The 27,911-nt window shown below is 44.0% G+C and overlaps 1 protein-coding gene across 1 annotated transcript; it reads right to left on the bottom strand.

Moving 5' to 3' along the window:
- Nucleotides 1-5,668: 5,668 nt before the first annotated feature.
- On the bottom strand, nt 5,669-27,597 carry LOC144250732 (uncharacterized). Its single transcript, XM_077793681.1, is given in 5 exon segments — nt 5,669-5,757; nt 5,760-6,772; nt 7,840-7,900; nt 25,912-26,741; nt 27,512-27,597. Coding segments are annotated over 5 exon segments (2,022 nt in total). The 3' UTR covers nt 5,669-5,725.
- Between the last annotated feature and the right edge of the window lie 314 nt (nt 27,598-27,911).

The raw sequence follows: 27,911 nt of genomic DNA, 5'->3' as shown, positions 1-27,911 counted from the left end.
TGGCTCAGCTACACACCCAAACACATCAGAAGGTGGTCCTCCACCTGGCAGCCGACATGCCAACTCTATTGCCCAGAAGCAGTAGGCATGTCCTCACAGGACATTCTGTAGCCCTCTCAGGAGCCTGATTCCTGCACTGATGTACTCACCAAGGCTGAACTACAGACAATGCCTGCATGCCAGCATAGGTGCATGCACTCATGCTGGCCAGTAACAAGCCTATAACTCCTGCCTTTGGCAAATGGATTCATTACAAAGCAGTCCAGACTGCATCAAGTGCTCACATGCCACTATGCAATATCTCTACTGAATCAAAGATGAAATATTAGAAAATGGCCAAACTGTCTCATTAGGCGGACAGAAAGTTTTCAGTAATCATGGGAGTTTCAAAAACTGTCTTTTGAGACTAAATGCTATGGGATAGCTTAAGCTGTTTTTGTTAAAATCAGAAGTTCCACCTTCCTTTCCAAATGAACACTATGAGAGATGCAGCAAATGGCTGGTAACAAAGATAACAGTGACAATCACTGATCTCTATCATGTTTGCCATCTAAAATATTTGGACACAAGTACATAAGAAACTCTACTCAATGACCACACAAGACCCATGACTCTTGAATATGTTGTGGGTGAGGTTTTTCTCAGGATGCTTTGAATCCTTAGGACAGGTGAGTGAATCCCTTAGCCTAAGCAGAAATAGCCCTCTCCACAGTATGTACTGCAGACCCTTTTCAAATGCTATTTGGATCAATTCTAGGGGTTGGCAAATTCAGGGGTTATTTTACCATTCTCATGCATATTTTAGGCACTGACAAAACAAGCAAATTGCTGACAAAAAAATTATTTCAAGTCAAAGCAAAAATAGGCCTTAATGTGGAACACCAAAGAAGGAATATTCAAACAAAAAATGATTGAGAGAAAAAAAACATTGCATCCCCAAAACCTTTTCCCACTTGGTGGACTCATGTTTGGCTGAATGGGTTTTATAGTTACCTCAGACTATGACTAAAACCTTAAATCATAAATCACAGCCACACAGAGATGACACAGTTCTTCCTGGTGGCATGTTTCAGGAAGCAAAATACAAATAGGTATACCTGCAGAGTCTTCCCTACAGTGGCCAAGGACAGGTCAATGGAGGTCACTTAAACCACATGCTGGCAGCAGATCAGAACTCAGGTTCTTGCTGGATAAGCTCTTTCTTATCTTGGCTGAATACTGAGATAGGGGCCAAGTATACCCAGGGTTCCACAGAACAGGGTGCGATGCCCAACCTGTGGCACACACCACACCCGGGGCCTAGTGTAACAAGGCTCCACAGCAGGGGGAGATGCCATCCCTACAGCACACACCTGGGTGACCCTGTGCAAAGAGAGGGATGGAAGGAGCCCCAGAGGCCCCACGATAGGGGGCATGGTCTCTGGTGATCACCAAAGCCATCAGGAAAATGAATGTGAGTGTGGAGAATGAGGGGACTCTGAGCTCAGGCAGTGCAGGGAAGAAAGAGACAGTGAAGAGCAGATCCAGACACGACTGGGTGGTGGTGGCACAGGAAGGTCATCAGGCCAGGGGTAAATGGGCATCTGTGCAAGTGCCTCCAGATCCCAGGTCCAGTGGTTTCCAGGTCTTCTTGGTAGAATGACCCCAGCAGAGCACAGCAAGGACACCAAGAAGATTATAGCAACAAGTAGGACCCCCCTGCAGCACAGGGCAAGCCCTGGGAAGCAGGACTCCTGGGAATTTATTGGCTGTAGTGTTGAGAGTGGTATTACCCTCATGAGTGCTGACCACCTCCGGGGTGCTGTACCCACTGTGGACTTTGTGTGGGCCATGACCACTGGGTAAGAAGGTTGCAGCTCTAAAGTGTCTGGAAACCTTGAATCCAGTGCTCCTGAATTCGCACCAGAGACCCTGCTGACTCATGTCCAAACAAGAATTCCTGGCTATGACCTGGGATATTTTTTACCAGTGGAGGCCCCATTAATGATGTGGGGCAGATGAGGCTGGACACCCAGGGAAGATTCAGGGAGCCAACTTACTAGCTGCAGGACTTAGAGGGGTATTCCTAAAATTTTCTGGACCTCGAGTTTGAAATTTCATTGTTTACACCCAGTGGGAGGGGGTGGAGGTGTACATTGTTTCTAGGAGTTTATATAAAGTTTTTTTTTTTCTTTTTTAGTTCACAGAAAGTGCTTTTTGTACCATTTGTGAGATTAGTCAGAGGTTTTCTAAGCATTCCCAGAAAAGCAGAAGTAAGGTCATCAAGTCTGAGTTCTAACCCACTTTGAGTTCTTTGCAAAACCTTTTCCTGACATTGTGTTTAAAGAAAACTATGGCGAGAATCTCTGGAGAAGCTTATTTAAGATTCTGAGGTGGAGAAGGGAGTGCCACTACATTAGGACATCAGACTGGGACCCTCCTTACCTTGCCTTTGGTCACACACTGGGTAGGAAAAAAATCATCACATGATATTCTCAGGGTTACTGAGGTACTCTAAACACAGAGAGAAGTCCAGCCTGGATTTTCTGGCATATTCCAACTAATATTAACTATGAGGAGAGAAGCTAAGTGGATGTCAGTTTTTAAAATTCACTGATGTCAAAAACCTTCAAGAAGAAAGGGACTAGCTGAAAATGTGAAATAAAGCCCTCTAGTGCTGCATCTACTGACATGGACAGTAGCGGAGTCCACACACACAGAAGCAGCAAACTCACCACCTGAGCTAGGGGAGTGCTAGGTGTTAGAGCACCTGCCTAGCATGCACAAGGCAGGATTGGGACCCTGGCACCAGAAAAAGGAAAGAGAAGGCAACTCAAATGTTTTGAGAAGGTGCCTTTTGAAGCAATAAATACAAATGACATTTTTTTTAAATGCTCTTTAACGTGCCTATATACAACAAAACACCTGAGACTTAGAACAAGCAAGAGTGACACAGTGGTGGTCCCAGAGTCATCCACAGACCGAACAGGCATTAAGAAAAAGAAAGAGGCCAGAAGCAGGACACACAAGGGCACAATTCTATGGTCCAGCTGCAAGAAGGCTGAGGCAGGCTGAGCAAAAGTTCAGGGCCAGCCTCAACCCATCTCAGAAAACAACAAAGGAGCTATGGTGAAGCTCAGTGGAGGAGCACTTCCGGTGAAATCTGAAGGAGGGAAGGAAGCAAAGGGAAAGGAAAAGACATTTCACTAATCTGCACTTAAGGCTGGAGTGGAGAAGCCTCAACTAACATACATAATCTGTAATAAAACTTTAGAAAGACACAAATAAATTGTGAAGTCAGGAAAGAACAACTGATTTTTGAGAAAAAAAAATAGTGGGCAGCAACATTGTGAGAAAAATCAAAGAAATCAATAGTTGCATTACACAGTGAGGAAGAAAGAACTGCACTAGGGAGTGTATGTACAGAAAAAGGTGACTTGATCCCGTGTATGTGTGTGCACATGGGTGTGAGTGTGCATGTGTGGATGCCAAAACTCACCTCCCAGGTGTTTGCTTTTGTCATTTCACTTGTGCTCTAGAGAACACTTACATGAGCACCAGGCAATGTCCATAGCCCCCGTGACTCTGCAAAGTTGTTTAGCTCATGCCTGGTGCACAGAGGGAACAACAAATTGTTTTTTAAAAATCTGATAATACTCACTGTGATTACTTAAATTTCATCCTATCGTAAGGTCTTAATAGAAATAGTCTGTTCCCTTAAATATTTGAACAGACCTCCCACCCTGTTTTTAACAAAAATTATCTAAAATAAACTTTTTCCAAATGGACTTCAGTTTAGTCCAACCAGACTAATAAAAATTTAGAGTATAAGGTGTGAATTAATGTTCTGATGATGCTCAGAATCATTCTAGAATCTTAGAAATTGAATGGCATTAATATACATAAACACATTATGTATATTAACTAATTCTTGCTTCTTAACCAGTTAACACTTGGAAATTCTACACAAAAAGGCATATTTTGATTTACATCAGGGTTTCAAGAAACACCCAGGAGTCGGGCATGGTAGCATGTCTAATCCCAGTGGTTATAGAATGAGGATCGCAAGTTCAAGACCAGCCTCAGCAACATACTGAGGCTCTTGAAAAGAATTTACCAGGATCTTCAAACAAAATTAAGAAATAAAAATATCTAGGGATGTGATCAGTGCCTAAGTACTCCAGATATGATGATAATGGTGGTGGTGGTGGTGGTGGTGATGATGGTGATGATGATGATAATAATATTTATTATGGCATAATATGTGAGAGATGACTACAGATGAAAAAAAACTTAAAATATAGAAAAATTAAATCTAACAAGAAGAGATATTTAACTGGGAGAAACATATTGCTTTCACATCTTCATGCTGAAACAATCCCTACATCCACTCCAGGGTGCACACTCATTACCTCTAAATAGACAAAAAAAAATGAAGGCACACACCCTTTTTACACATACAGTGGTTTCCTGAAAAAAAAAAAAAAGGTTCCTTGCTGCAGGGGTTGAATGACTAATTCCAGTGAAAAACCAGGCTGAGGCAGGGGATCACAAGTTCAAAGTCAGCCTCCGCAACATAGTGAGGACCTAAGCAATTCAGTGAGAATATGTCTAACTATTTGAAAAAAAAAATTCAAAAGAACTGGGATGTGGCTCAGTGGTTAAGTGTCTCTGAGCTAAATCCCTGGTACCAAAACAAGTAAAATAAAATAAAGTAAAAAAAAATTCCCTCAAGTTTGATGAGTAAGTCTAAAACCAACTGGAACAACTGAAGGTCTCACCACATTTTTATATACAAGGCTTTTTTCCAGAGTGAGTTCTCCCATGATACTCAAAAAGAAGCTGGGAAGGTGAAACTGTTACCACATTGTTTAATAGGGTTTCCCTGATGTGAATCCTTTTGTCTTTGGAGGAAACCATGAAAGCTGAATACTGCCCCATATGGCTCATCCACAGGATTTTCTACAGTATGAGTCCTTTCATACAACAGAACAAAACTAGAACACCTGAGCCCTTTGTATTTCTTACTTGCATACAATTTATTCATTTTGACATGAATTTTACCAGTCCTTGGGAAAAAAGTGGGAAAATTAGAAGACTTCCCACATTTCTCACATTCTCAGGGTTTCTCTCCATGAGTACTTTCATATAGGAGAAGGAAAGCAGGGCTGAGATGGGAAGCTAACAGGATGTATCAATCCTCCACATTCTGAGGATCCCCCCCCCCCCGGTGTCAGTGAAATGGCTTTGAAGGCACCAGGGAAAATGGAATGATTTTCCAAATTTTTTACATTTAAAGCATTATTCAGTTAGATGTGGTGGTGTCGGCCCTGAATCCCAGAGTCTCGGGGAGCTCAGGCAGAAGGATCACAAATGTGAAGCCAGACTCGGCAACTTAGGAAGACACTAAGGAACTCCACAAGTCCCTGTCTCAAAATAAAAAGTAAAAGGAATATGGCTCAGTGATGGAGGGACCTCAGACTAAATCCCAAGTACAATTTATAGATAGATAGATAGTGCTATATATCAGAATCAATGAATCTTTCTTCTCTTTGTAACAATACTGATTTCCCAAATTTCACATTCAAAGAATTTTTCTACAGAAAACTTACATGTTAAAAGGGAAACTTTATTAACAGAAGACTTTGCCAATTGTTTTCATGAGTACAATTTCTCTGCATGATGTGTTCCTTCATGTAAATAAAGCTGAACAGATGTAACAAAGGCTTTTCCACATTGCTTCCAATTATAGAGCTTCTCTCCAGTATGTGTTCTTCCATATCTTTGAAGGTCACTGGAACTAGCAAAGGCTTTGCCCCAAAGCTTACACTTATAGGGCTTCTATCCAGTATGAAGTTTTTCATGTGAGTAAAGGCCAGACGACTGAGTGAAGGCTTTTCCACACTGCTGGCACTCATAGGGCTTCTCTCCAGTATATGTTCTTCCATGAATCTGAAGGTAACTAGATGTAGAAAAGGCTTTTCCACACTGCTTACATTCATAGGGCTTCTCTCCAGTATGAGTTTTTTCATGTGAGTGAAGGTGACTGGATTTAGCAAAGGCTTTGCCACACTGCTTACATTCATAGGGCTTCTCCCCAGTATGTATTATTCCATGTCTGTGAAGGTATCTGGACATAGCAAAGGCTTTGCCACACTGCTTACATTCATAGGGCTTCTCTCCAGTATGTGTTCTTCCATGTCTATGAAGGTTACTGGGATTTGCAAAAGCTTTTCCACACTGCTTACATTGATAGGGCTTGTCTCCAGTATGTGTTCTTCCATGAATCTGAAGGTAACTGGATGTAGCGAAGGCTTTGCCACACTGCTTACATTCATAGGGCTTCTCTCCAGTATGAAGTTTTTCATGTGACTGAAGGCCAGAGGACTGAGTGAAGGCTTTCCCACACTGCTTACACTCATAGGGCTTCTCTCCACTATGTGTTCTTCCATGACTCTGAAGGTTACCGGAGCTAGCAAAGGCTTTGCCACACTGCTTACATTTATAGGGCTTTTCTCCAGTATGAGTTTTTTCATGTGAGTGAAGGTGAGTGGACTGAGTGAAGGCTTTGCCACACTGTTTACATTCATAAGGCTTCTCTCCAGTATGTGTTCTCTGATGTGTTCTAAGTAAACTGGGATAAGCAAAGTCTTTTCCACATACTGTACATTTGAAATGTGCTTTCCCCTTGTGTGGGATCCTGTGCCTTTGAAGACTTGTGGGTGAAATAAAGGATTGACCACCTTGTTTACATTCACAGAGTTTCTCTCCAGAATAAGTTCTTTCAATTCTTCTAAATAAAGAGGAGAAATGAAAGGCTTTCCCACATACCTCACATTGAACAGGTTTACCTCCACTGTGTGTTCTCGTGTGTCTTTGAACAGCTGTGGGAGAAGATGAGGCTTCACCACATTGTTGATATTCATAGGGTTGCCACCCAGTATGAGTATCTTTATGCCTTTGAATGTCACTGGAAATGAAGAGTTTCCCACGTACTGTACTTTCATATGGTCCATCTCCAGTTTTTGTTAATACTTGTTTGTGAACACTTTTGAGAGAAACCAGGGATTGCCTATACTGTTTAAATTCACATGGCTTCTGAGATGTGATCTGCCTATGAAGGAATGAAGGGCATATGAAGTCTTTGGTACACATATAACAACCACAAGGATTTACTCTAGTTTTCTTTTGTTTTTTGAGAGAGAGAAAGAGAGAGAGAGAATTTTAATATTTATTTTTTAGTTTTCGGCAGACACAAGATCTTTGTTTTTATGTGCTGCTGAGGATCGAACCGAGGCTGCACGCATGCCAGGTGAGCCCACTACTTCTTGAGCCACATCCCCAGCCTGGATTTACTCTATTAAAAGTTTTCTTTGTCCAGTAAAGAACTGGAATCTCATTGAAACTTTCCCCACACTATCTTCTGGGCCATTGAAGTTTACCATATGGCTTCTTTGAACAATGACCAGCACATTATCAATGCTGAATTCATTCATGATTTTATACTTATTTATAGGACCTAGGCTTACATTACTATCAACATCAGGTAAGGTGAGGTTTCCTGATGTGTTAAAATTGCCTGAAAATCTACAGATTGAAAGGAAACAACCCTTTGCAATGCAGCCTCTCTATGGTGATTATCCAAATAGTGATATTCACATGCAATTTCATATATTTTTGGCATGTCAAGTACTTTGAGAAGACTGAATATCTGTTACAGCTTAGTATATATTTCTGGGAGAAAAAATATTATAAGAATAAATACTTCTCAAATTGTGCATACTTCTTGGGTTGGTCTGTTTTAAAAATTATATGACATTCTCAGATTCCCTTAAGAATTTCTCTTGTGAGTACAATTACCTTAGAATGCTCTCAAAATTTTTGATCTCATCTTCAATGTTCTTTTCATTCCATTTGTTTCCTAAAATGAGAAACCAAAACGATCTTTATGAATTTTTAGGAGACAGAATGGTTTGTCAAATTGCAGGTGCCTTTTATGCTGCAATAATTCAATAACTGATTCCCTTTTTATATTGTATATAAATGACCAAAATAAACATGAGTTCTCTAGTAGATTAATTTTAAAAAAAATTATTATTACCTATAGAAGCCAGGTTTCTGAGGACTTCCAGCATCACATCTCTGTAAAGGTTCTTCTGGGAAGGATCCAGCAAAGCCCACTCCTCCTGGGTGAAGTTCACAGCCACATCCTCAAAGGTCACTGAGATCTAAAATATCCCACAAATGTATAGTGGAGGCCAGGAGAGATTGACAGCATGAGAAATGTATAGTCAACATGCTTGATGTCCACATGAATCTCTGAATGCCTGATTAATTGTATGATTTGGTCCATCAAATCCTTCCTGTACTCAATTCCTCACAGACATTCCAACACTAGAATTGGGTCACTCAGAAGGCAAGCAACTTAGTATTTTACTCTCTTCCTTTGGTGAGTTCACAGGAAGTGAGACAGGCTCCTGGGTCACTCCTAACTTCTTTCTTGGTTGCACCTCTATTACAAGTCCTAAAACCTTCTGTCCAGTGCAGAGCTGATATTAGCAACCCTGATAGTACTTACCCTTAGAAAAGAAACTGAATGAGAAGGAAATTGCTGGAATTATAAAACTCAGAATTTAAGAGAGATTCTGCCAACCACAGTGACTCACTGAGCCTACAGAGTTAATATGAACAACATGGCATTGACTGATATCTTGATTCCTTGTGACAGTCTATTGTTCCATCTTTAAAGAAATGTCTAGAACACCCCACCCTTAACTTCCGAACATGGATCACTAAGAAGCTTCCCCTACAGACTACATTTAGACAACTTTACACTCAGGTTGTCACAATTTGTGCTGGGGATTGAGTTCATTTTTTGTGATTACACCAAGAGAACAACTAGATGTTTGCAGGTACATTTCTCCAGAAAAAAAAAAAAAGTCAAATAGTAAACAAGCACAATGATTAATAAACACAAAAATTTGATGGTTTCTCATGTTAAAGCAGAATGTGGTAAGATGAAATGATGGAACATGACTTAGATATAAACCAATGACCCAAAGATGTCACCTTGTCCAAACAACAACCTTGCAAAGTTTTATAAGTCTCAGCACAATTTTATTAATGAACAGCCGACACTAATTTCTAAATCTCATAGCAACATTGAATGCACATCAAGTGTCTAAAACTCTAGTGAAAAGCAGTCACTTCACTGCTATAAGTTCATGTGGCCCATAGCCTTGTACTGCTCAAGACACTTTGATCAAGAGTGGACCACATGTGCACTGGATGTCTGTTGTGAAAGAGTTTCCTCCTGCCTGTAATGATGGTGGTGCAAACCTAAGACAGAAGCATTTCCAGGGTGGTAAAGAAGCAAGGTTGCAACCCAGAATCCTCACCTATCTAACACAATTTGGGTGGGAAACAAGCAACTCTATGTACAATCATAATAATACTATGATATCTGCACTGTGATGGAGCAGCCAAAAAGATCACCTACAAGAAGGTGCTCCTGCCAATGATACACAACCATACTCAAGGATTTAAAACATGTCACATCCTGAGCAGCACAGTATTAGCAGAGGTGAGCAAGAGACCATGAGGAAGCCTTCAGTGGGCCAGCCTTCACAGGAGGGAAAGATGAATGACAGCAGGTGTCTTGGATACGGATCACATGATCGTCCAGGCAAACTGGAATCCAGGTGGCCAAAGGCACTACATCCTCAATTCTGTAGACAAAATCCATTTAGTATATGTTCAAATGTGAAACACTAAAATACTTTTAATAAGCTCACAAGAAATTTCATGATATTTATTTATTTGTGGTTAGAAATATTTAGAAAAAAAATGAGTAGGGATTGAACATAGGGCACTTAATGACTGAGCCACATCCCCACCACATTTGCCATTTTGACACAGTACTCAATAACTTGCTCAGGACCTTGTGAGAGGCTGAGGCCAGCATTGAAATTTATGATTCTCCTGCCACAGTCTCCCCAGCTAAGGAGAATACAGTCATGCACCATTGCACCTGTGGAAATTTAGTTTTGCAAAAGAGCAAGATATACAATTCTATACTGATGAGAATAAGGGAAAAATTAAAAACTCATAGCAAACTGACACAACAGGGAGCCTGGGACCATCTCAGTACTGCCATGAAGTAGAACAGAAATGGAAACACAAGCAGAACCATCGGAACAATGTCATCATGCCCCAAAGTCCTGAAAGGTTCCCAACAGGTACATGAAGCAGACATATAGAAGAATGCAGAGCAGCAAGCATGGTGTGACCTTCACTAGCCCTTCAGACTGACCCTCTCCGATGCAGGAGACTGGCCTGAAATCTCAGTGTGAGAGCCTGGTCACTGGCTCCAGACTACATGCAGCACATCTTATCCAAGTTTAGGCAATTCCTACTAATATCACCATGGAAATATCTTAATGTCTTAATACCAATTCTCACTCATCTATGTCAGAAGTGATCACTGTGAAAAATCAGCAGGAATTCATTAGAAGGATTCAAGTAAACAAACAACCTGCATCTGGCAAGAGCAGCAAATTAGAAATCAGGTTTCAAAAACACCCAGTTTCAGGAGACTGAGGCAGGCAAGTTCAATGCCAGCCTTAGCACTTAGTTAGGCCCTTAGGAAGTTGGAAAAAGCCTGAATCAAACTTAAGAAAAAAAGCTAAGGGGAAAGGTGCTGGGGATTTTGTTCAGTGGTTAAGCACCTGAGGGTTCACTGCACAGTATGCTCCCCCAAATAAAACAATGGAGATTTCTGAGGAAAGAAGGAAGCTCACAGACTAGGAGGAAACCATTCAGAGAGGCCTATGACACTCATGCTCAGCAGTGGTTGCTCACAGGCTGGGTTCTGCAGAGCAAAGGCCCAGCAGAGCTTTAAATAGCACCACTGTGCGTTAAAGCAGAGAACACAGCACAACTACCCACAAAAACCAGACAAGTGAGGTTTTGCTGTTTCTACTCTTCTTCTCTAGTTTCTGGTGTACGGAGAAATGAGGCCAGGGGTCACTGAGATCTAGCAGCAATACTTTATTGGTGGCACCACAACCCAGAAAAATAATTTCCAAAGCCTGAGCCCTGAGTACAGCAGGGCTTTTACTTTCATACATAAAAACTTTTGAGGACATCCAGGCAAGGGAGCTGGGGCAATATATTGGAGGGAGAATTTTATATTTCTTATATGAAAATAAGCTTGTTAATGGCCTAAAGACTCAGCTCAAACATATTAGGGACTTTTACTATGCTCAACCTGAAGAGGGATTGTTCTTTCTCTGCTACTTTGTTGGCTACTTGTGCTACTGCATTACAGGTATCTGTAGCTGCTGCTAGCCTGCATGGTGAAATGTTAGAGAGCACAGCTCCTGGGTGTCAGCCTGCAAATCCAGAGCCTGGCATCTCTGAAACTGTTAAAGTTTCCATTCTGTTCGATGACCCTAGCATTCAGGGAAATCTTTCAAAAGAGCTGAACACAAAATATTTACTAAACAGATCTCATAGTCATAGTCTCTACACAAAGGCATGAAGCCTTCAACAAACAGGACCCACATTATAGGAGAAAAGAAAGAAACACATTTTTTAAAATTTGTTAATGGATGGCTGGGGATGTGGCTCAAGTGGTAGCGTGCTTGCCTGACATGCGTGTGGCCCGGGTTCAATCCTCAGCACCACATACCAACAAAGATGTTGTGTCTGCCGAAAAACTAAAATAAATAAATAAATAAATAAATATCAAAACTCTCTCTCTCTCTTTAAAAAAAATTTTGTTAATGGAACTTTATTTATTTGTATATGGAGCTGAGAATCCAACTCAGTGCCTCATGCATGCTAGGCAAATGCTCTACCACTGAGCCACAACCCCAGCCCCAAGAAACACATTTTCATTCACTTTATCAAAAAAAAAAAAAAGTACAAAGAATACTGACACACAGGAAAACATGACTCATGAATGGGAAATAAAGCATTTTAAATTGACCATCCTTGAGTAAGATAAGACTCCAGAATCCCTGGGCTAAATTTTCTTTCTATTCATTTATTTCTTTATATTTTGTACCAAAGATTGAACCAAGGGTTGCTTAACAAATAAGCCACATCGACTGCACTTTTTTTTATTTTTAATTATTTCTATTTTGGCAGAGGAATTCTCTAAGTAGTTCAGCACCTAAGTTGTTGAGGCTACCTTTGAACTTGAGATCCTCCAGCCTAAGAGTCCTGAGCTGCTGGGATCAAAGGGATGTGCCACTGTGGTGGCCCTAGGCTAAACTTTCATTAACTGTCTTGAATTATTAGTGTGCATGCACCTAAAACAAAACCAAAATACATCAGGAGGAGACATACAAAACTTCCCAGGACATTTGAAGACATCACCACAACTCTGTTGGTCTGTGAACATGTAGCAGAGCAACAGACAGGAGGGCTTTGCTGGACATTAGTCAACAGTGAAAAACACAGCCTTCTCAGAATCACAGTAAAACTCCCCAGAACAGGCCCCATTCTGAGCCATAAACCTCACCTCAACAAGTGTGCAATGCAAGTGAAATCCCAAGTAGGCTCAAAGAACATGAAAGTTCAGAAATCACATCAGAAGCATCTGGAAAACCAGTAAGAAGTGGGAGATGCAACACAGGACTCTAAACAGACACAGGAGGAAGAGGTGACTAAGGGGCAAACTTGACCATGTTGAGAAAAATGAAGTGTACGAGTCCAACATGGGAAAACGGCATGGATGGTGCATTGGGGTCTCTGCAGCATCCAAAGCACATTCCAGAAAAGAAGAGATAAAAGCAACCACTGAACCTGGCATTTAAGGAAAACAGGGAACGAAGAGCAAGGTAATTGTAAATTAAGTACAGGCAGGAAACAGAGGGTGTTGGTGAAACCACAATCAAGAAATCAGCAGTCAGCAAAACCAAGTTCTTCCTGAACATCAGCATCACTGACAAAGTAATATGTGGCTGAGGAAACAGAGGACAGGAGTGAGGTTATGGCTCAGTGTAGAGAGCTTGCCTAGCACCAGTGAGTCAGTGGTTTCAATCCTTTCCACCACATCAAAGTAAATAAATATAACAAAGGTATGAGAACTACAATAACAATAAACAAATAAGAAAACCAAGGACAAAAAAACTACACATTAGGATTAAACTAGCCAGTGTTACCATCCATGGGCTCTTCAACAGTATCATGAACATGTGCTTGACAAAAATCTGATAACTTAGAGGAACTGGTCCAATAATTTGAGAGAGACCACCTTCTACAACTTACACAGAAAGACGAATACACAAAACACATGAGCCCTTGCCTACTGAAGAAAATGACTCAATAACTAATTCCCATCAAAAAAGTGAAAGGGATGGCTCTTAGACATCATACAGGCTGCCACACAAACTCCAGAACAGCCACCAATTTTATACATTTTTTTTTGTAGAATGCAGAAACAGAGTAAACACTTTCTAATTTCTTTTGAGGCATATGCTACAATATTATCAAAATTATGAGGAAGCTATGAATTACTCCCCTAATCATAAATGCAAAATACCTTCACAACATTATTCAACTGAATCAAAAAATAACTAAAAAGAACTATATACCAAGTCCAAGATGTTGAAAATAATGGAGGCTAAGAGCTGCAGAGAGGAGGTGTATGATACTATGTTTAATTGCTCACTTAAATTGTCACCTTGATCAGATTAGGAGATATAGATGTTTAATAGGCTTCTGGGTATGTCCATGAGGGTGTGTCTAGGAGGGATTGGCATGTGAGATAGCAAAGCGGAGAAAGAGGATCCTGGCTTGGATGGAATAAAAGTTGGAAGAACAAGGCAGCAGCATCAGAGCAAGCTGGATTCTTCTCAAATGGCTCTTCCACTGCTGCTGTGATCACCTGAAAATATCAAAGTTCCCTTCTTCACTCTTTCAAAGCAGATTCTGCCAGGAATTCTCCAGGGAATTTCCAAAAGCACTGGATCACAGGCTAGGGTAGCACCATCAATCCCTCTTGTACTGAGCCTTCAGTATCTTGGGCTGCACATCTTCTACTTCTATAGCTCTCAAGTCTGCAGATGACCCAGCTTCTTGTCATGTAACACAATCTAATAAATATCCCTTTTGTAATTGTACTTCCTCTCAATTCCTTTCATCTAGAGAACACTAATATACTATATAAGCCTACATTTGCTCTAAGAAATGAACTTTAATAAAGAAGTGCATAAACTATCACACTGTGGAATATTCATAAATATATACATGAGAAACAATATTATATACTGAATACCTTGTCCATATAATGCAAGAGTAAAGGACACAGGAAGAGTTATGTATGCAAATATCAAAACCATAAAGAAAAGCAGGGGAACTTATTTTCAATACTGTTTCCTTTTAGAGAGTAATGGGTGATTTATCTTTAAAAGTCACTATAACTCCTGCTGTAGTGGTATGCACTTCAAATTTTAGTAATTAGGGAGGTCAGGGCCAGAAGATGACAACACTGAAGCCAGTCTCAGCAATGTAGCAAAGTCATCAGAAATATAGTGAGACTTGCTCTTAATCAAGAATTAAAATGGGGGAAAGAGGCTGTCACTCAGTGAGAGAGCACATGACTAGCATGTGTGAGATACTTGGTTTGAAACTTAGAACTACAAAACAAAAAAATCAGCAAAATTAGGTAATCTGTACATCTACTACTAAAACAAAATTTAAAATATATAAATAAACAGAAATAAAAAACACTGGGGATGTGCTCAATGGTCAAGTGCCTCTGGGTTTAACCCCTAGAGAAACACCCGCCCACCAAGAAAATGCTTTCACAAACTTGAAACTGTTTTTTGAAGGATAACAAGCATGAGCAAGTCCCTGGATTAAATCCCAGCACTCAATACATAAGTAAATAAATCAATGATAGTCCATTGTCTTGGGCTGGGGAGTAAGCAAGAGTAGAGCATTTGATAACCATGCATGAGGTCCTGGGTTCAATGTGAAGAAGGCCACACACACTCACACACACAGAAAGAAACTATACTAAAACACATTTCATAAATGACAAAAATGATTATTATAGAAAAGGTACAAATGAGAAGCATAAAATACAATAAAATCAATAGAAACACAATGTGATTTCTTACCAAGCTGACTAAAGAGACTGAACTTCCCCATGATCTACACTCTCTGAAAAAACCCTGAGCAGGCTGTGAAATCCAGGGCCAGATGTGCTGTGCTTTTTGGTGAAGTTAAGAGAAACTACTTCTGAAAATGGAAATACCACACCATATCTAAGATTAGTCAAAATCCTGTACAGATCACAATGCCTGTAGACAGGGTATTTATGTAACTCCCAAATTTCATAAGCTAACAGTCCAGCTCCCAAAGGGGTGGCCCAAGGACAAGGCACTTTTTTCAATACCTGTGACTGAACCCACAGGCAGTTTACCACTGAACTACATCCCAGTCTTTGAAGTCTCACCAAGTTGTATAAAGTCTCCATAAGTTGGTAAAGCTGTCCTCAAACTTGAAATCCTCCTCCTGCCTCAGCCTCTGAAGCAGCAAGAAGTTCAGGTATGCACTACTGCAACTCGCCATAAATCAGGATTCTTAATAAATAGAAATGTATGTAGACTTTTCATAAATCTACTTCTTTCTTCCCTCTTTCATAATATTTCATCATTTGGTTTTGAATAAATAATCTTGGGCCTGAGATAAGTGAGCAGATCATTTCAAACTGACAAACGCAGAAATGGCTGATGCTGAGGGAGCAAACCTATTAGGCTCAAGGGGCAGGAAAGATACCTGCCAGCTGGGACATTCTCACATCTGGTCGTGCCCACTGAAACATTCCATGGTCACTCTCTGGGGAAACCTGGACCATGACTCCAGACTATGAGGCTTTTCAGGTTTGCACAGCACTGCATTGGGGTGTCTGGATTTTATCCTCTGTGAGCTTTTGCTCTTTCACACTGTGAGAGAGTGCAAGGGTCAGGAATCACTGGTGACCTGGCCCCTCAGCACCAGCATCCACAGGCTGACTGTCCACCTGTCTCCAAGGAATGGGAACAGGGCTTGGGGAAAACAAGGTCCTAAGAAGTTAGTTGTCTAGATGAAGCTTGTTCCGGGACACTCCTTAGCCCCAAGTCCACATCTGATCCTCCATGAGGCTGTACCTCACACCTTAGGCTGTCCTCTAAGAAGAGCTGACTCAGAGCCTAAAATTCCCTATACCATGAAGGGCACAGGACAGCTGCGGGCACATGGTGGCAGCCCGAGAAAAGGATAGTGGCTGTGAATATAGGACTCTCTGAGATGTTCAAAGAAAACCTGGCTGAGGAAATCAGATTTGGTGTCTATACCTAAAAAAGATAAACAAGAAGCACAGAATTTTCGCAGGTGTGAACTGAAGTTCTCTGAGAACTTGCTGTATATCAATGAACCTTCAGACCACTTGACTTTGGGGAACTAGACCACTATGAGGGTATAAGATAGGGTTCTGTACGGTTGGCACAAATTATCTTGGGCTCTCTTAAGTTCTTTCAAAGCCAATTACCTTAAATTCTGTATTACTCCAAAATTCTCCAAACAAATGAACCTCTCAGAATATATTACCAACCTTACCCAACATATAACCACCATCTCCCAAAGCTAACAATGTAATAACGGACCTATAGAAGAAATTTCCCCTTTTTCACTGTAGCCACCCATCTGATGATCCTACCCATTCACTTGGTTAATGTATTCATAAATTACTTTCTTTTACAAATGTTCTCGTCAGTCATGCACAGTGGGGCACAACTGTAATCCCAGCAGTTTGAGAGACTGGGTCAGGAGAACTGCTAAATTCAAACCCAGCCTCAGCGACTTAGGCCCAAAGGAACTTATGTGAGATCATGTCTCAAAATAAGATATAAAAATGGCTGTGGATATGGCTCAGTGTTTCATTACCCCTTGGTTCAATCCCTGGTATAAAAGAAATGTAATCTCTTCCAGAGTAGGACACATACATCATTCAGGATAAGTTAAATCCATGTTCATGAGGATGGTCATTAATATTTGTGTCAAAATAAACTATTTTTTCAGGTACAATGGCCAGTGCCTTTAATTCCAACAGCTTGAGAAGATGAGGCAGGAGGATCAGATATTCCAGGTGAGGCTGGACAACATAACCAGATCCTGTCTGAAAATAAAATGTAAAAGGGTTGGGGATAAAGGGCAAGAGAATAAATCAGACATTATTATCCTATTTTCATAATGACAACATGACTGGTGTGAATGGACATTAGGAACAACCAGAAAAAAAGAGAAGTTGCTGTCTATTTATATATGATGTGTCAAAATGCATTTTACTGCATTAAAATGCATTTTACTGTATTGTATAAGTAGTAAAAACCAAGTAAAACAAATAAATAACTTCTGCCAAAATCAACAAAACAAACAATCAAACAAACAAACAAAAAAAAAGGGCTGGGGATGTACACCAAGATTCAATATCCCTAGTACCAGTAACCCACTGCCTTATTTCATTTAAAGCAGCTATTTACCTGAACACAAGATGTGTCAAGTGACTATACTTTACCCTCAAGTATGATATTCAAAACAAGAGTGTTATTCTTGCCAGAAATAGTGGCACAGGCCTGTAATCCCAGGGACTCAGGAGGCTGAGGCAGGATGATCACAAGTTGGAGGACAGTGTCTAAAACAAGTGGTAAAGGATCTATTTAAAAAGGCGGGAAGGTTCCTGAGGATTTCACTGATAAACCTTCTCTAGTTTTGATCCCCAATACAAAGAGAAAATATTCCTTGCAATACTTCACTAGAGGAAAAGTGAAAACTAATAGGCTGTTCATTTGAAACACAGGAAGAAGAACAGATATTTGAGAATGATAGGAAGTGGAGAGGAAGATGGCATTTTCGAAGCAGGAGGCAACTGCAAATGAAGCACCTATAGCAGCTTTCAGAGGAACTAAACTGGGGGAAGGAAAGTGGATTTATGATCCTGCTTCCTACACATTTGGAAGAGTGGGGGCGGGCCACCAGCAGGGAGGGGAGGGGAAGCTGGAGACCTGAGCAGCCCATTCAACAATGGAATCCACAGGAGGGAGCCCAAGGCCACCTGCCAGCGAGAATTGGGCCACATGCTCTAAGCTGACCTCAGGGACCAGCCCACCCCTCAGGCCCAGGGAGCAGAAGCCCAGGGCCATACCCCACAGAGGACTAGGCCGCACCCTCTGCACCAATTTCGGGCACCCAACACCCAGCTCACCCCGCGGGACCAGTGGACAGAGGCATAGGGTCAGATGCCAGTGAGGTGACTTCAAGGTTCTACCATCCAGCCCAACCCCCCAGGACCATAGGACAGAGACCCAGGGCAACCTCCAGAGGAGACTGGGCCAGGCTCTGCAGCTCACCCGTTTGTGGGGCCCCAAGACAGGTGCTGACCACGTACCTTCAGCCCTCGTCACATACTCACCATTTTTGTCTTCCTTGGGGACCCGGAGTTCTCTTGAGGAACCTCTGAGCACGAGAGATCTTGGGGACACGGGCTACTGAGAATCACCTAGGCCTTTTGGGCAGAGCACATGGGGCCCAGGAAGGAAAAGCTGAGTTGGTGAGGAAGAAAAGCCCGCCCTTCCCCTGTGTTCCGAAACCTGATTGGACAATTCCACCCCAGCATCCCTAACGGGCTGCCTCCAGGAACACCTCTCCATTGTGACTGACAGCTAATATTATCCAATCACTTCCTAAGATTCCATAGAGTGACAGAACCTTGGTCCCAGTCCTTTTCAGGTGGAGTGTCTTTGCTGGGTTGGAAAAATATCCCAAATTAGAAGCCTTGGCTTGGAACTTGGTAAGGATGGGATTGAGCTATGGCTCTGGGAGACTGCTTTCCCAGCATGGGGGATGCCCTGGGTGTTACCCTCACCACAGAAACAAAGAACAATTTTTAAAAAGTTACTTGGGGAGTGTGAGGCAGGAGGAGCCCAAGGTTCAGGTCAGGATCTACACTGTTAACCGTGTTTACTGTGACGGGTCCTTGCTTCCCCAAATGCTGAAGTATAACACAGAGAAGCACGTGGAGAGTGGAAAGTGGAAGGCTCAATTAAGGGAGAGCAGAAAAGATTCACCCCCACCCCCCAGGAAGAAGGGGACTCCAAAGGAGAAATCCCTGGAAAACAGAAGTCTTCTCCCTTTTACACCCAAGGTCATCTTTTCCCCTCCCAGATTCCTGTCCTTTATTTCTCTTTATTGTGCATGTGATGGGGGTTGAAGGTGGAAGCACAAGGGTGGGAAACTGGTGGACTGGTGGGGCAGGGAGCAGAAACCAGGGCAGGAACAGCCTAGGGGGGTTTGATTAGCCTCTCCCTGTTTTACTGGGAGCTACTTCATTAACCCTTATTGAGGACCTGCCCAGGGTCATGGTGAAGTGGCACCCCCTTTCTCCACAGAAAAGCCCTCTTCCCCATGGTTGATTTTAGGACTGTCACCAAAAGAGTCCATTGTAGATAAACTTCCTATTTTCATGTCACCCTGTTTACTTGGCCACTGACCGAGAAGATACCAGCACTCCAGGTGCTGGACACCCCCTTACTAGTCATCACAAAGCCATCCAGTATAGTACTTTGAAGAAATGTGCAAAGGAGGTCTCTGGCCTTGAGCTGGGCTTCACAGAGATGTCTGCATTTCTAAGATAAGTTACAATTGGGCTCCATGGTAACAGCTGGCAGGGGAGGAAAGAAAGGGGAGAAGAAGCTCTCCCCTTCTCAGGTGCTGTCCTTGAAGTGTTAACTTGCCCAGAACAGTGAAAGAAAAAGCTGCTTTTATGTGAACTTCTGTAAACTCCTGAGCCCCTCCCATTACATGCTGGGTATAAAACTCTGAAACTCCCTCTTAGGAACTGGGACGTCGTTAGTCAGATCCGGCTGCTTCCTGCTGGGTGGGGGCGTCCTAGGGCCTAAAAGGGGGAGTGGAGGAATGTTGGGGGGGGGCAGGTCTGGGGATATCATGGCAGCCAGAAATAAAACCCAGTGGGTATAGACAGCTACTTCCGTAGGGGTGAAGTCTATAAAAGTTCCCTGAAGCCACAAGTTGTCGATGGCATCGAACCAGTCCTGGATGGAGAAGATTGTTGGTATCAGCCACTGGTCCTGTAACAGGGACTCTAGGAAATACTGGAAGCATTGTCTGGACATGGCGTCACCAGCACCTGAAGAAGATCAGAGCGAATACAAACAGAATAAAGATAAAAATTAAAGCAAAGGTCAATTTTTGGCAGAAGTTCCATGTTGGGGGACTGACAGAGAAGAGGCCAAGGGCCATGAGGAGGCTTAAAAGAGCATAAAGACTTATGGATCCAGGATGGCAGATTAAAAGGTTCTTGGGGCTCGTTGTCTCTCGCTGTCTGATGTCCGTTGCATTCCATCGTGCCTGGTAGGAAGCTTCAGCACTGAGTGAACTGTTCTCTTGGAGATGTTGGGGGTTCATCGGTCATCAGAGGCTGGTAGCGCCTAAGCAGAAGCTGGTTAAAAGTTTGATTAGAAATTTTCTGCAATTGGGTTTGAAGGAACTTCATTATGCAGGGCAAGAGAGCACAGAAAAGGAGTATCCCAATAAGGGGCCCTAAGATAGGTAGTAAGTACGTGGCAAGAGAGGATTGGAAGAACCCCGTTATGGGATTAGAGGAGGTGGGTTTGAGCAATTGGGTCGATAATTCCTGCAATTTAACAACATTTTTTTCTATTAGCCCAGACTCATTAACATAGTAGCAACATTCCTCTCTAAGGAACAGGCATGTACCCCCTTTTTCTGCAGTGAGAAGATCAATTGCTCTTCGGTTCTGCAAAGCCACTTGTGCCAATGAAGTAACTTGCCGCTGCAAGGAGCCCAGAGACTCAGCAGTGGTATCAAGTGCTTCCTGCAGTTTTTGTTGCAGGTCATTGGATGCCCATAGAGCATGACCTAGAGCTCCACCAGAGAGTCCGAGACTCGCCACTGAGGTTGTTAAAGAGAGGCCTACCAGAACCGGCAGAAAGACTGCCCTACGGGTGCAGGAAGGTAGGGCCAGCTGTCGGAATTCGGTGGGAGTATATAAAGACAGCTGAGGAACTACAGTAACCAAGAAACAGGTGCCAGAGACATTGATTGTTGAGGTACTTAAAGACCCGTTACACCAGAGGAAATGTCCAGGTTGCATAAACGCAAGGCTTGATGGGGTGCTATAGCTTAAGGAACAAATGGGTAAAGGATTCATTGTTGGCGGGTGGAAACAGATGAAAGGAAATGAAGTATTGGTGGAATAACTTTCCCATAGTGGGATACTTGTCACGTGTAGGGGTTGTCCTTTCTCAAAGAAATTGTAGGTTTTTTCTGAAATATTTCCTGCTGCTAATGGGACTGCTGCTAGAAGTGGACGACTAAGTGAAGCACAGAGAAAGCATTGAGAAGTAGGCACAGAAAGAAGGGTGGAGTTTAATAATCGAAGAGTTTGGTGTAGCAAATTGAGCCATGTGGGAGGGAGGCCTGAGGGGGCTGAAGGCTCTGAATCCCCTTTGGATGGGCTATGGATAAGATCTTGAAGTTTTGATTCTGACTCCTTGATGTGTTCGACTACCTGGATGGTTGCCTTAGGTGGCGTAATCAGGGTGCGGCCAACAGTCATCCACCCCGTGGGTCTGGCTGAGGTTGTCCGGGCATAGACAGCAAACTCAACATAGTCCCAACGTTTGGCCTTGGGGTCAGGTATATCTAAAGTATACCATCCATGGTTATCTGATGAAAAGCCTTTATGCCATTTTAGGTAACTAGAAGTCCATCCTACAGGGTAACCTAGTGAGTGGTAAGAATAGCTACCACGTTCATCATGGAACCTGCATGACCAATAGGGGCACCCATTATATATCTCTGGCCACCAATGGCAATAGCCTTTAGTTTGATCAAAAAGGAAGCAAATGAAAGGCCAGTTCCAGCTACCAGGGACGAAGGTCCTGGAAGGTGACAATTTTAGGGAAATAGAGGTGCAGTTGTGGATGAAGCAAGTAGTTGTATCCACTTCGCGGACCTTCAGCATGCCATGTTCTGAGTATCGTTCCCTAAGAGTGAACAGATACATGGTAGGAGAGGAGGGTAAAGACCGATCCCGACAGAGCACAGAAAATAAGCAGAGCACAAAAAACAAGCAGAGAGAAAAGACTGGGGTGTTGGGAAAGCTCATTGTGCCTTTTTAAGAGGAATTGGGCTGCGGGGAACACCGTGTGAGCCGCAACTTAAAGGGGTGAGATGGGTGTGGAGAGCAGGAGTAAAGGGGAGGTTCAGGAGGTGACTCTTGGAGTTCCTCTGGGGTGGTCCTGTCGTCAGCAGGTGGGGCCTCCTGGTAATATGGCTTCAACCTAGAAATGTGAATCCAGGGGGTGAGACGGTTGTCTGGTAAGGAGAGTTTGGCGGCGGTGGGGGTACAGAGAATGACAGGATAGGGGCCTTCCCATTTGGGGGTAAGAGGCTTTTTCTCCTCTGGGGTATTATAATAGACTAGACTTCCAGGTGTTAAGGGAAGAGTGTTTGGAGAGGAGTCTGGGTCCGGAAGAAGCCAGTCCTGATATTTCCAGAGTTCCGAGCGGAGATGAAACAAGAGAGGCAAAGACAAATCTCGGGTGAGAGGTCCTTGTGAAACCACCAACCCAGGGGGTATGAGAGGTCTTCCATACATTATCTCAAAGGGAGACAGTAAAGATGGTTTCTTAGGGAGAGCTCTGATCTGAAGCAAAGCCAAGGGAAGAATTTTGACCCAATCTAAGTTTAATTCCATTGTCAATTTGGTAAGGACTTCCTTCAGAGTCCGATTTACCCTTTCCACTTTCCCTGAAGCCTGGGGGCGAGATGGACAGTGGAAATGCCACTTGAAGGAGAGGGCTTGAGAGACCTTTTGTGTGATCTTAGAAATAAACTCAGGACCATTGTCAGATTGTAAGGAAGTGGGCATACCAAACCTAGGGATGATGTCTGTCAGTAGGATTGAAGCTACAGTGGAAGCCTTTTTATTGGAAGTAGGAAATGCCTCAACCCAACCAGAGAAAGTGTCCACAAAGACAAGGAGGTATTTAGTGTGCCGTACTGTGGGCATGTTGGTGAAGTCTACCTGCCAGTCAGCAGCAGGAGTGTGTCCCCTAGCTTGGTGGGAGGGGAAGGGTTTAGGCCTTAAAGGAGTATGAGGGTTGGTCCTCTGACAGATCTGATAATTAGAGGCTATATTCTGTAGCATGGCTTTGTCAGAGGGGGTGAGGGAAAAGAAGCTCTGTAATAAGAGGGTCAAAGACTGAGAGTTGGAATGGAATAGAGTATGAAGGAACTCGAAAAGATCCTTGTTCTTACTGGAAGAAGTAGGGGCTTCAGATGAGCTGTCTAAAGTGGCCATTATATGTCCCCTAGGGGGGCCATAATTGGAAGTGGTAGCAGCCATTCGTGCCGCCTGGTCAGCCTTGGCGTTGCCCTCAGTGATAAGAGAGCCGTCCTTCTGATGAGCCCTGCGATGGACAACTCCCAATTGGGTGGGTAAGTGGGAGGCCTCTATCAGATTGGTTATGAGAGCCGAATTAGTGATTGCATTACCTTTGGTGGTAAGTAGGCCTCGCTCCTTCCATATTGCAGCATGGGATAATAGAATATGGAAGACATACTTTGAGTCAGTATAGAGGGTGAGGGATTTGCCTTGAGCTAGAAGGCAGGCACGAGTGGCTGCTATGAGTTCAGCCTGCTGGTTGGTAGTTCCTGAAGGCAGAGCTTTGGCCTCTATAATCTCAGTGGCTGAAACTACAGCGTATCCAGAGTAATGAGTGCCGTTCTGCCTAAAGGAACTGCCGTCAGTGAACCAGATAAGGTCAGGCTTAGTGAGTGGTCCCTCAGAAATGGAAGGATGACAGGGGAGGAAATCATCTAAGGTTTCCAAGCAATTATGAGTTGGTGTGTCAGACGTGGGAGTCGTTGGGAGCAGTGAAGCAGGGTTCAGTGCAGAGCAGGGGAGAAACGTAATATTAGGGTTTTCCAGAAAGGAAGTAAGAAGTGACAGAACTCTGGATGGAGGAAGGGTTTGAAGGCTCTTATAAGCTAAAAGATCCTTCAAGTGATGTGGGGAGTGGATAGTTAAAGGGGCCCCAAAAGTCAGCTTAGAGGCTTCTTTGTGTAAAATTTGTCCAGCAGCCAGAGCTCTTAAGCAAGGGGCCCATCCACGGATGGTAGGGTCTAGTTGCTTGGACAAATATGCCACAGGTGCAAATGTAGGCCCATAGTTTTGACCTAAGACCCCAAGTGCTTGTCCCCTTTTTTCATGGACATATAGATGAAATGGTCTTGAAAGATCAGGAAGGTGAAGGGCGGGTGCCTTTAAGAGGAGTTGCTGAAGCCTGCGGAAGTGGTAGTTGGGGGAGGAGGCAAGGGATTCATTAGGGGGTCCCTTTGCTAGGTCATACAGAGGTTTGGCTAGAAGAGAATAATTTGGGATCCAGGCCCTAAAATAACCTGCTAGTCCTAGGAATGATAGTATTTCAGCTTTCGTATGGGGCACTGGAAGATTAGAGAGGAGTTGCCTCCTATCCAGTGTTATTTCCTTTTTCCCGGGTGTAAGGCGAAAACCAAGATAGGTGACAGAAGACTGGGAAACCTGGGCCTTGTGGGGAGACACCATATATCCCTTGTCTGCTAGGAAATTAAGAAGCTGGGCGGTGTGGGATTGAGAGTGTTCCCAAGAGGGACTACATAGAAGAAGATCATCGACATATTGAAGGAGAGTAGAGTCAGGACAGGTGGAGTGAAAGGATGTGAGGTCCTGGGCAAGAACTTGGCCAAAGAGATGGGGGCTATCCCTAAATCCCTGTGGGAGGACAGTCCAGGTAAGCTGACGAGAATGGCGGGTGTGAGGGTCAGTCCACGTAAAAGCAAAGATATCCTGAGATTCTGAGGACAAGGGAATAGAAAAGAATGCATCTTTCAAATCTAGAACCGAGAAGTGGGTAGTAGTGGCAGGGATCTGAGAGAGGAGCGTGTAAGGGTTGGGCACTAGCGGGTGAATGGGGACCACAGAGGAGTTAATGAGGCGAAGGTCTTGAACCAGCCTGTAGGACCCGTTAGGTTTTTTAACTGCCAGAATGGGGGTGTTGAAAGGAGAGTGTGTAGGCCTAAGATATCCCTTTCGTAATAAATCTTGGATGATGGGTTCTAACCCTAGGAGGGCTGTGGTTGTGAGTGGATATTGTGGTTGACTAATATATCTTGAAGGGTCCCTTAAGACAATGTGAATAGGGCTGCATTTAGCCATAGAGGGTGTAGTTGTGTCCCAAACCTCAGGGTTAACTGGTTTAGATAGTTGTGGAAGAGTGTGTGAAGGAGGTGTATCTGCCCCTAGGAACATCATAAGGAAATGAGAGGCGGGGGAGGTGTGGGGTGATATGTGAATGGTGACTTTCAATAGTGAGAGTATGTCCCTTCCCAGAAGGGGAGTGGGGCAATGGCTTATAACGAGAAAGGAGTGTGTGAAGGACAAAAGGGATCCCTGCATATGACATGATAAGGGGGGGGTTTTTCGAGGGAAAATCTGTTTACCTCCTACCCCGACAATAGGAGTTTTTGAGGGTGTGGTAGGACCCCAATACTCCCTCAGGACCGAAAAAGCGGCACCAGTATCTAAGAGGAAGGTAATAAAGCGTCCATCCACCAGGAAGGTGACCCTAGGCTCTTGCTTCTTGATGGTAATAGTCGGGAGGGAAGGCCCAGGGCTCTGTCAATCCTCCTCTGCCAAGCCCAGGAGAGGCTGGGGTTGCCGGGTGGCTGACCAACCTCCCCTCCGGGTTGATGGGCAGTCCATCCCCCAGTGTCCCCTTTGGTGGCATTTTGGGCAGGGGTTGGAGGGTGTCCTTGGCGAAGGACAATCTTTGGCCCAATGTCCCTCCTTACCACATTTGAAGCAAGCTCCAGGGGGTGTCTTATTAGGACAGCGTGGTGATGACCTTCTCTGAATGACCTGGGCCAGCATTTGGAGCTTGGCATTTTCAGCCCTCTGCCTACGGCGTTCGCTTTCATCCTCTCTACCATGAAAAACCTTGAAAGCGACAGCGAGGATTTCGGTCTGAGGAGTAGCAGGGCCCTGTTCAAGCTTTTTAAGCTTGGCTTTAATATCAGGGTAGCTTTGGGCCAGAAAATATGTCATTAAGACATGACGGCCATCAGGGGTTTCTGGGTCAAGGTTTGTGTACTGTTGAAGGGCCTTGGTTAGTCTATCCAAGAATTCTGAGGGTGTTTCTTCCTTTTTCTGAATGACCTCCTGCACCTTCTGAAAGTTAACAGCCTTGCGGGTGGCCTTTTTCAGGCCCGCCAAGAGGCAGGACGCAAAAAGGTCACGAGACTGTAAGCCTTCAGGGGTGTTATAATCCCATAGGGGATCCTGCTCTGGGACAGCATGAGGGCCCGTGGGGTGGTTGGGATTGGTCCTATGAATTTCATCAGCATGGGCTTGGGCTAGCTCCCAGACCCGTCGCCTTTCCTCAGGGAGAAGTGTATTGGCCAAGAGCATGTAGATGTCATGATGAGTGAGGCTATATGCTTGCAGGACCCATTGAAACTCCCGAATGTAAGTGGTGGGGTCAGTGGTGAATGAGCCTAGCTTCCTCTCTAGCTGAGTAATGTCTGACATGGAGAAGGGCACGTGGACTCTGATGACACCCTCGGGACCAGCTACCTCACGAAGGGGTGCGATTGTCTTGGGGATGGGAAGGAGTCCCTTAGACCTGGTAACAGGAGGACTGAAAGAAGCAGGCGGCGAACAGGAAGGAGAGGGAGGGGAAGGGGGTGTCTCTGTGGAGGAGGAGGTGGAGCAGGCAGAAGAGGGCGGAGGGGAGGGGGATGAAACGGAAGGCTGAGAATCCGTGGAACCATGCGGAGGAAGAGGAGGGTATAGTGGGAGAGGAGGAGCAGATGGGGCTGGGGGATAAGGTGGGGGTTCATCTGCTGGGTCAAATGAGGAAGAATCTGCGAAGTCAGGAGTAGAAGTAGGGGAAGAGAGGGGTTTGGAAGCAAGGAGGACTTCAGAGGGGGAGCAGGAGGAGCAGAGAGCAGGGTGTTGTGCGAGAAGGCTAAAACCTTCAACGCAGGGAATCTCCCTCCACTTTTTCAGACGCTGGCAGTAGTTAAAAAGATCTCGAAGGAGGTTTGGATCTAAGGAGCCTTCTGGAGGCCAATGATTGCCATTATCCAGTGGATATGTAGGCCAATCTTGGGTGCAGAATTTGATTAAAAGTTTGGGCTTAATGTCTGGTGTGAGGGAAAGTGTGGCCAGATTTTTTATTAAGCATTTGAGAGGTGAGGCTTCAGGTATAGACGAAGAGGTGCCCATAGTCACAGGGAGAGATGGAAGAGAGTAGAAGAGAACAGGCTTAAGCGAGAGAGACAAAAGGGAAAACCCGGGCTGGAATGGCTTCCAGGAAGCCCAGAGCGAACGAGGGTCAAGTGGGCGTCCCCAAAATGACCAGCCGTCGCCAGGAACTACAGAGGGCACTACCCGGTCGTCACCAGTGAAGTGCAATCTGTGAGACCCAATGGGGTCGGAGCCTTGGGCAACCTGACGTCAGGAAAGTTTTCGACCATAGCGGAAGAAGTCAGAAATGAAAACAGAACTCCGGTTCCGGTGGAACGCAGTTCCAGGCCGGGAGTTCAGTTTTCCTGCCCGAACAGAAAGGCAGCTTCAGGCAGACACAGTAGCCCAGCAGGAAATAAAAGCAGCAGCAGTAGCAGCAGCAGCGGAGGAGGAAAAACCACAGAACCTCTCGTGTAAACCCAAAAGCCTCATGCCCCAAAGGGAAACGGATCACCAGAGGGTCCACTGCGGCCGGTAAAGGCCTTAGTGGGAGGAATTCCCTCCCCCCAACGAGCGGCACGAGCGTCTGGAGAGTGCCGGACGA

The sequence above is a fragment of the Urocitellus parryii genome, chromosome X (genome assembly GCF_045843805.1).
Source record: "Urocitellus parryii isolate mUroPar1 chromosome X, mUroPar1.hap1, whole genome shotgun sequence".
Lineage (NCBI taxonomy): Eukaryota > Metazoa > Chordata > Mammalia > Rodentia > Sciuridae > Urocitellus > Urocitellus parryii.
Note: the sequence above shows the minus strand (reverse complement) of the source record. Positions and strands in the feature narration are given on the sequence as shown.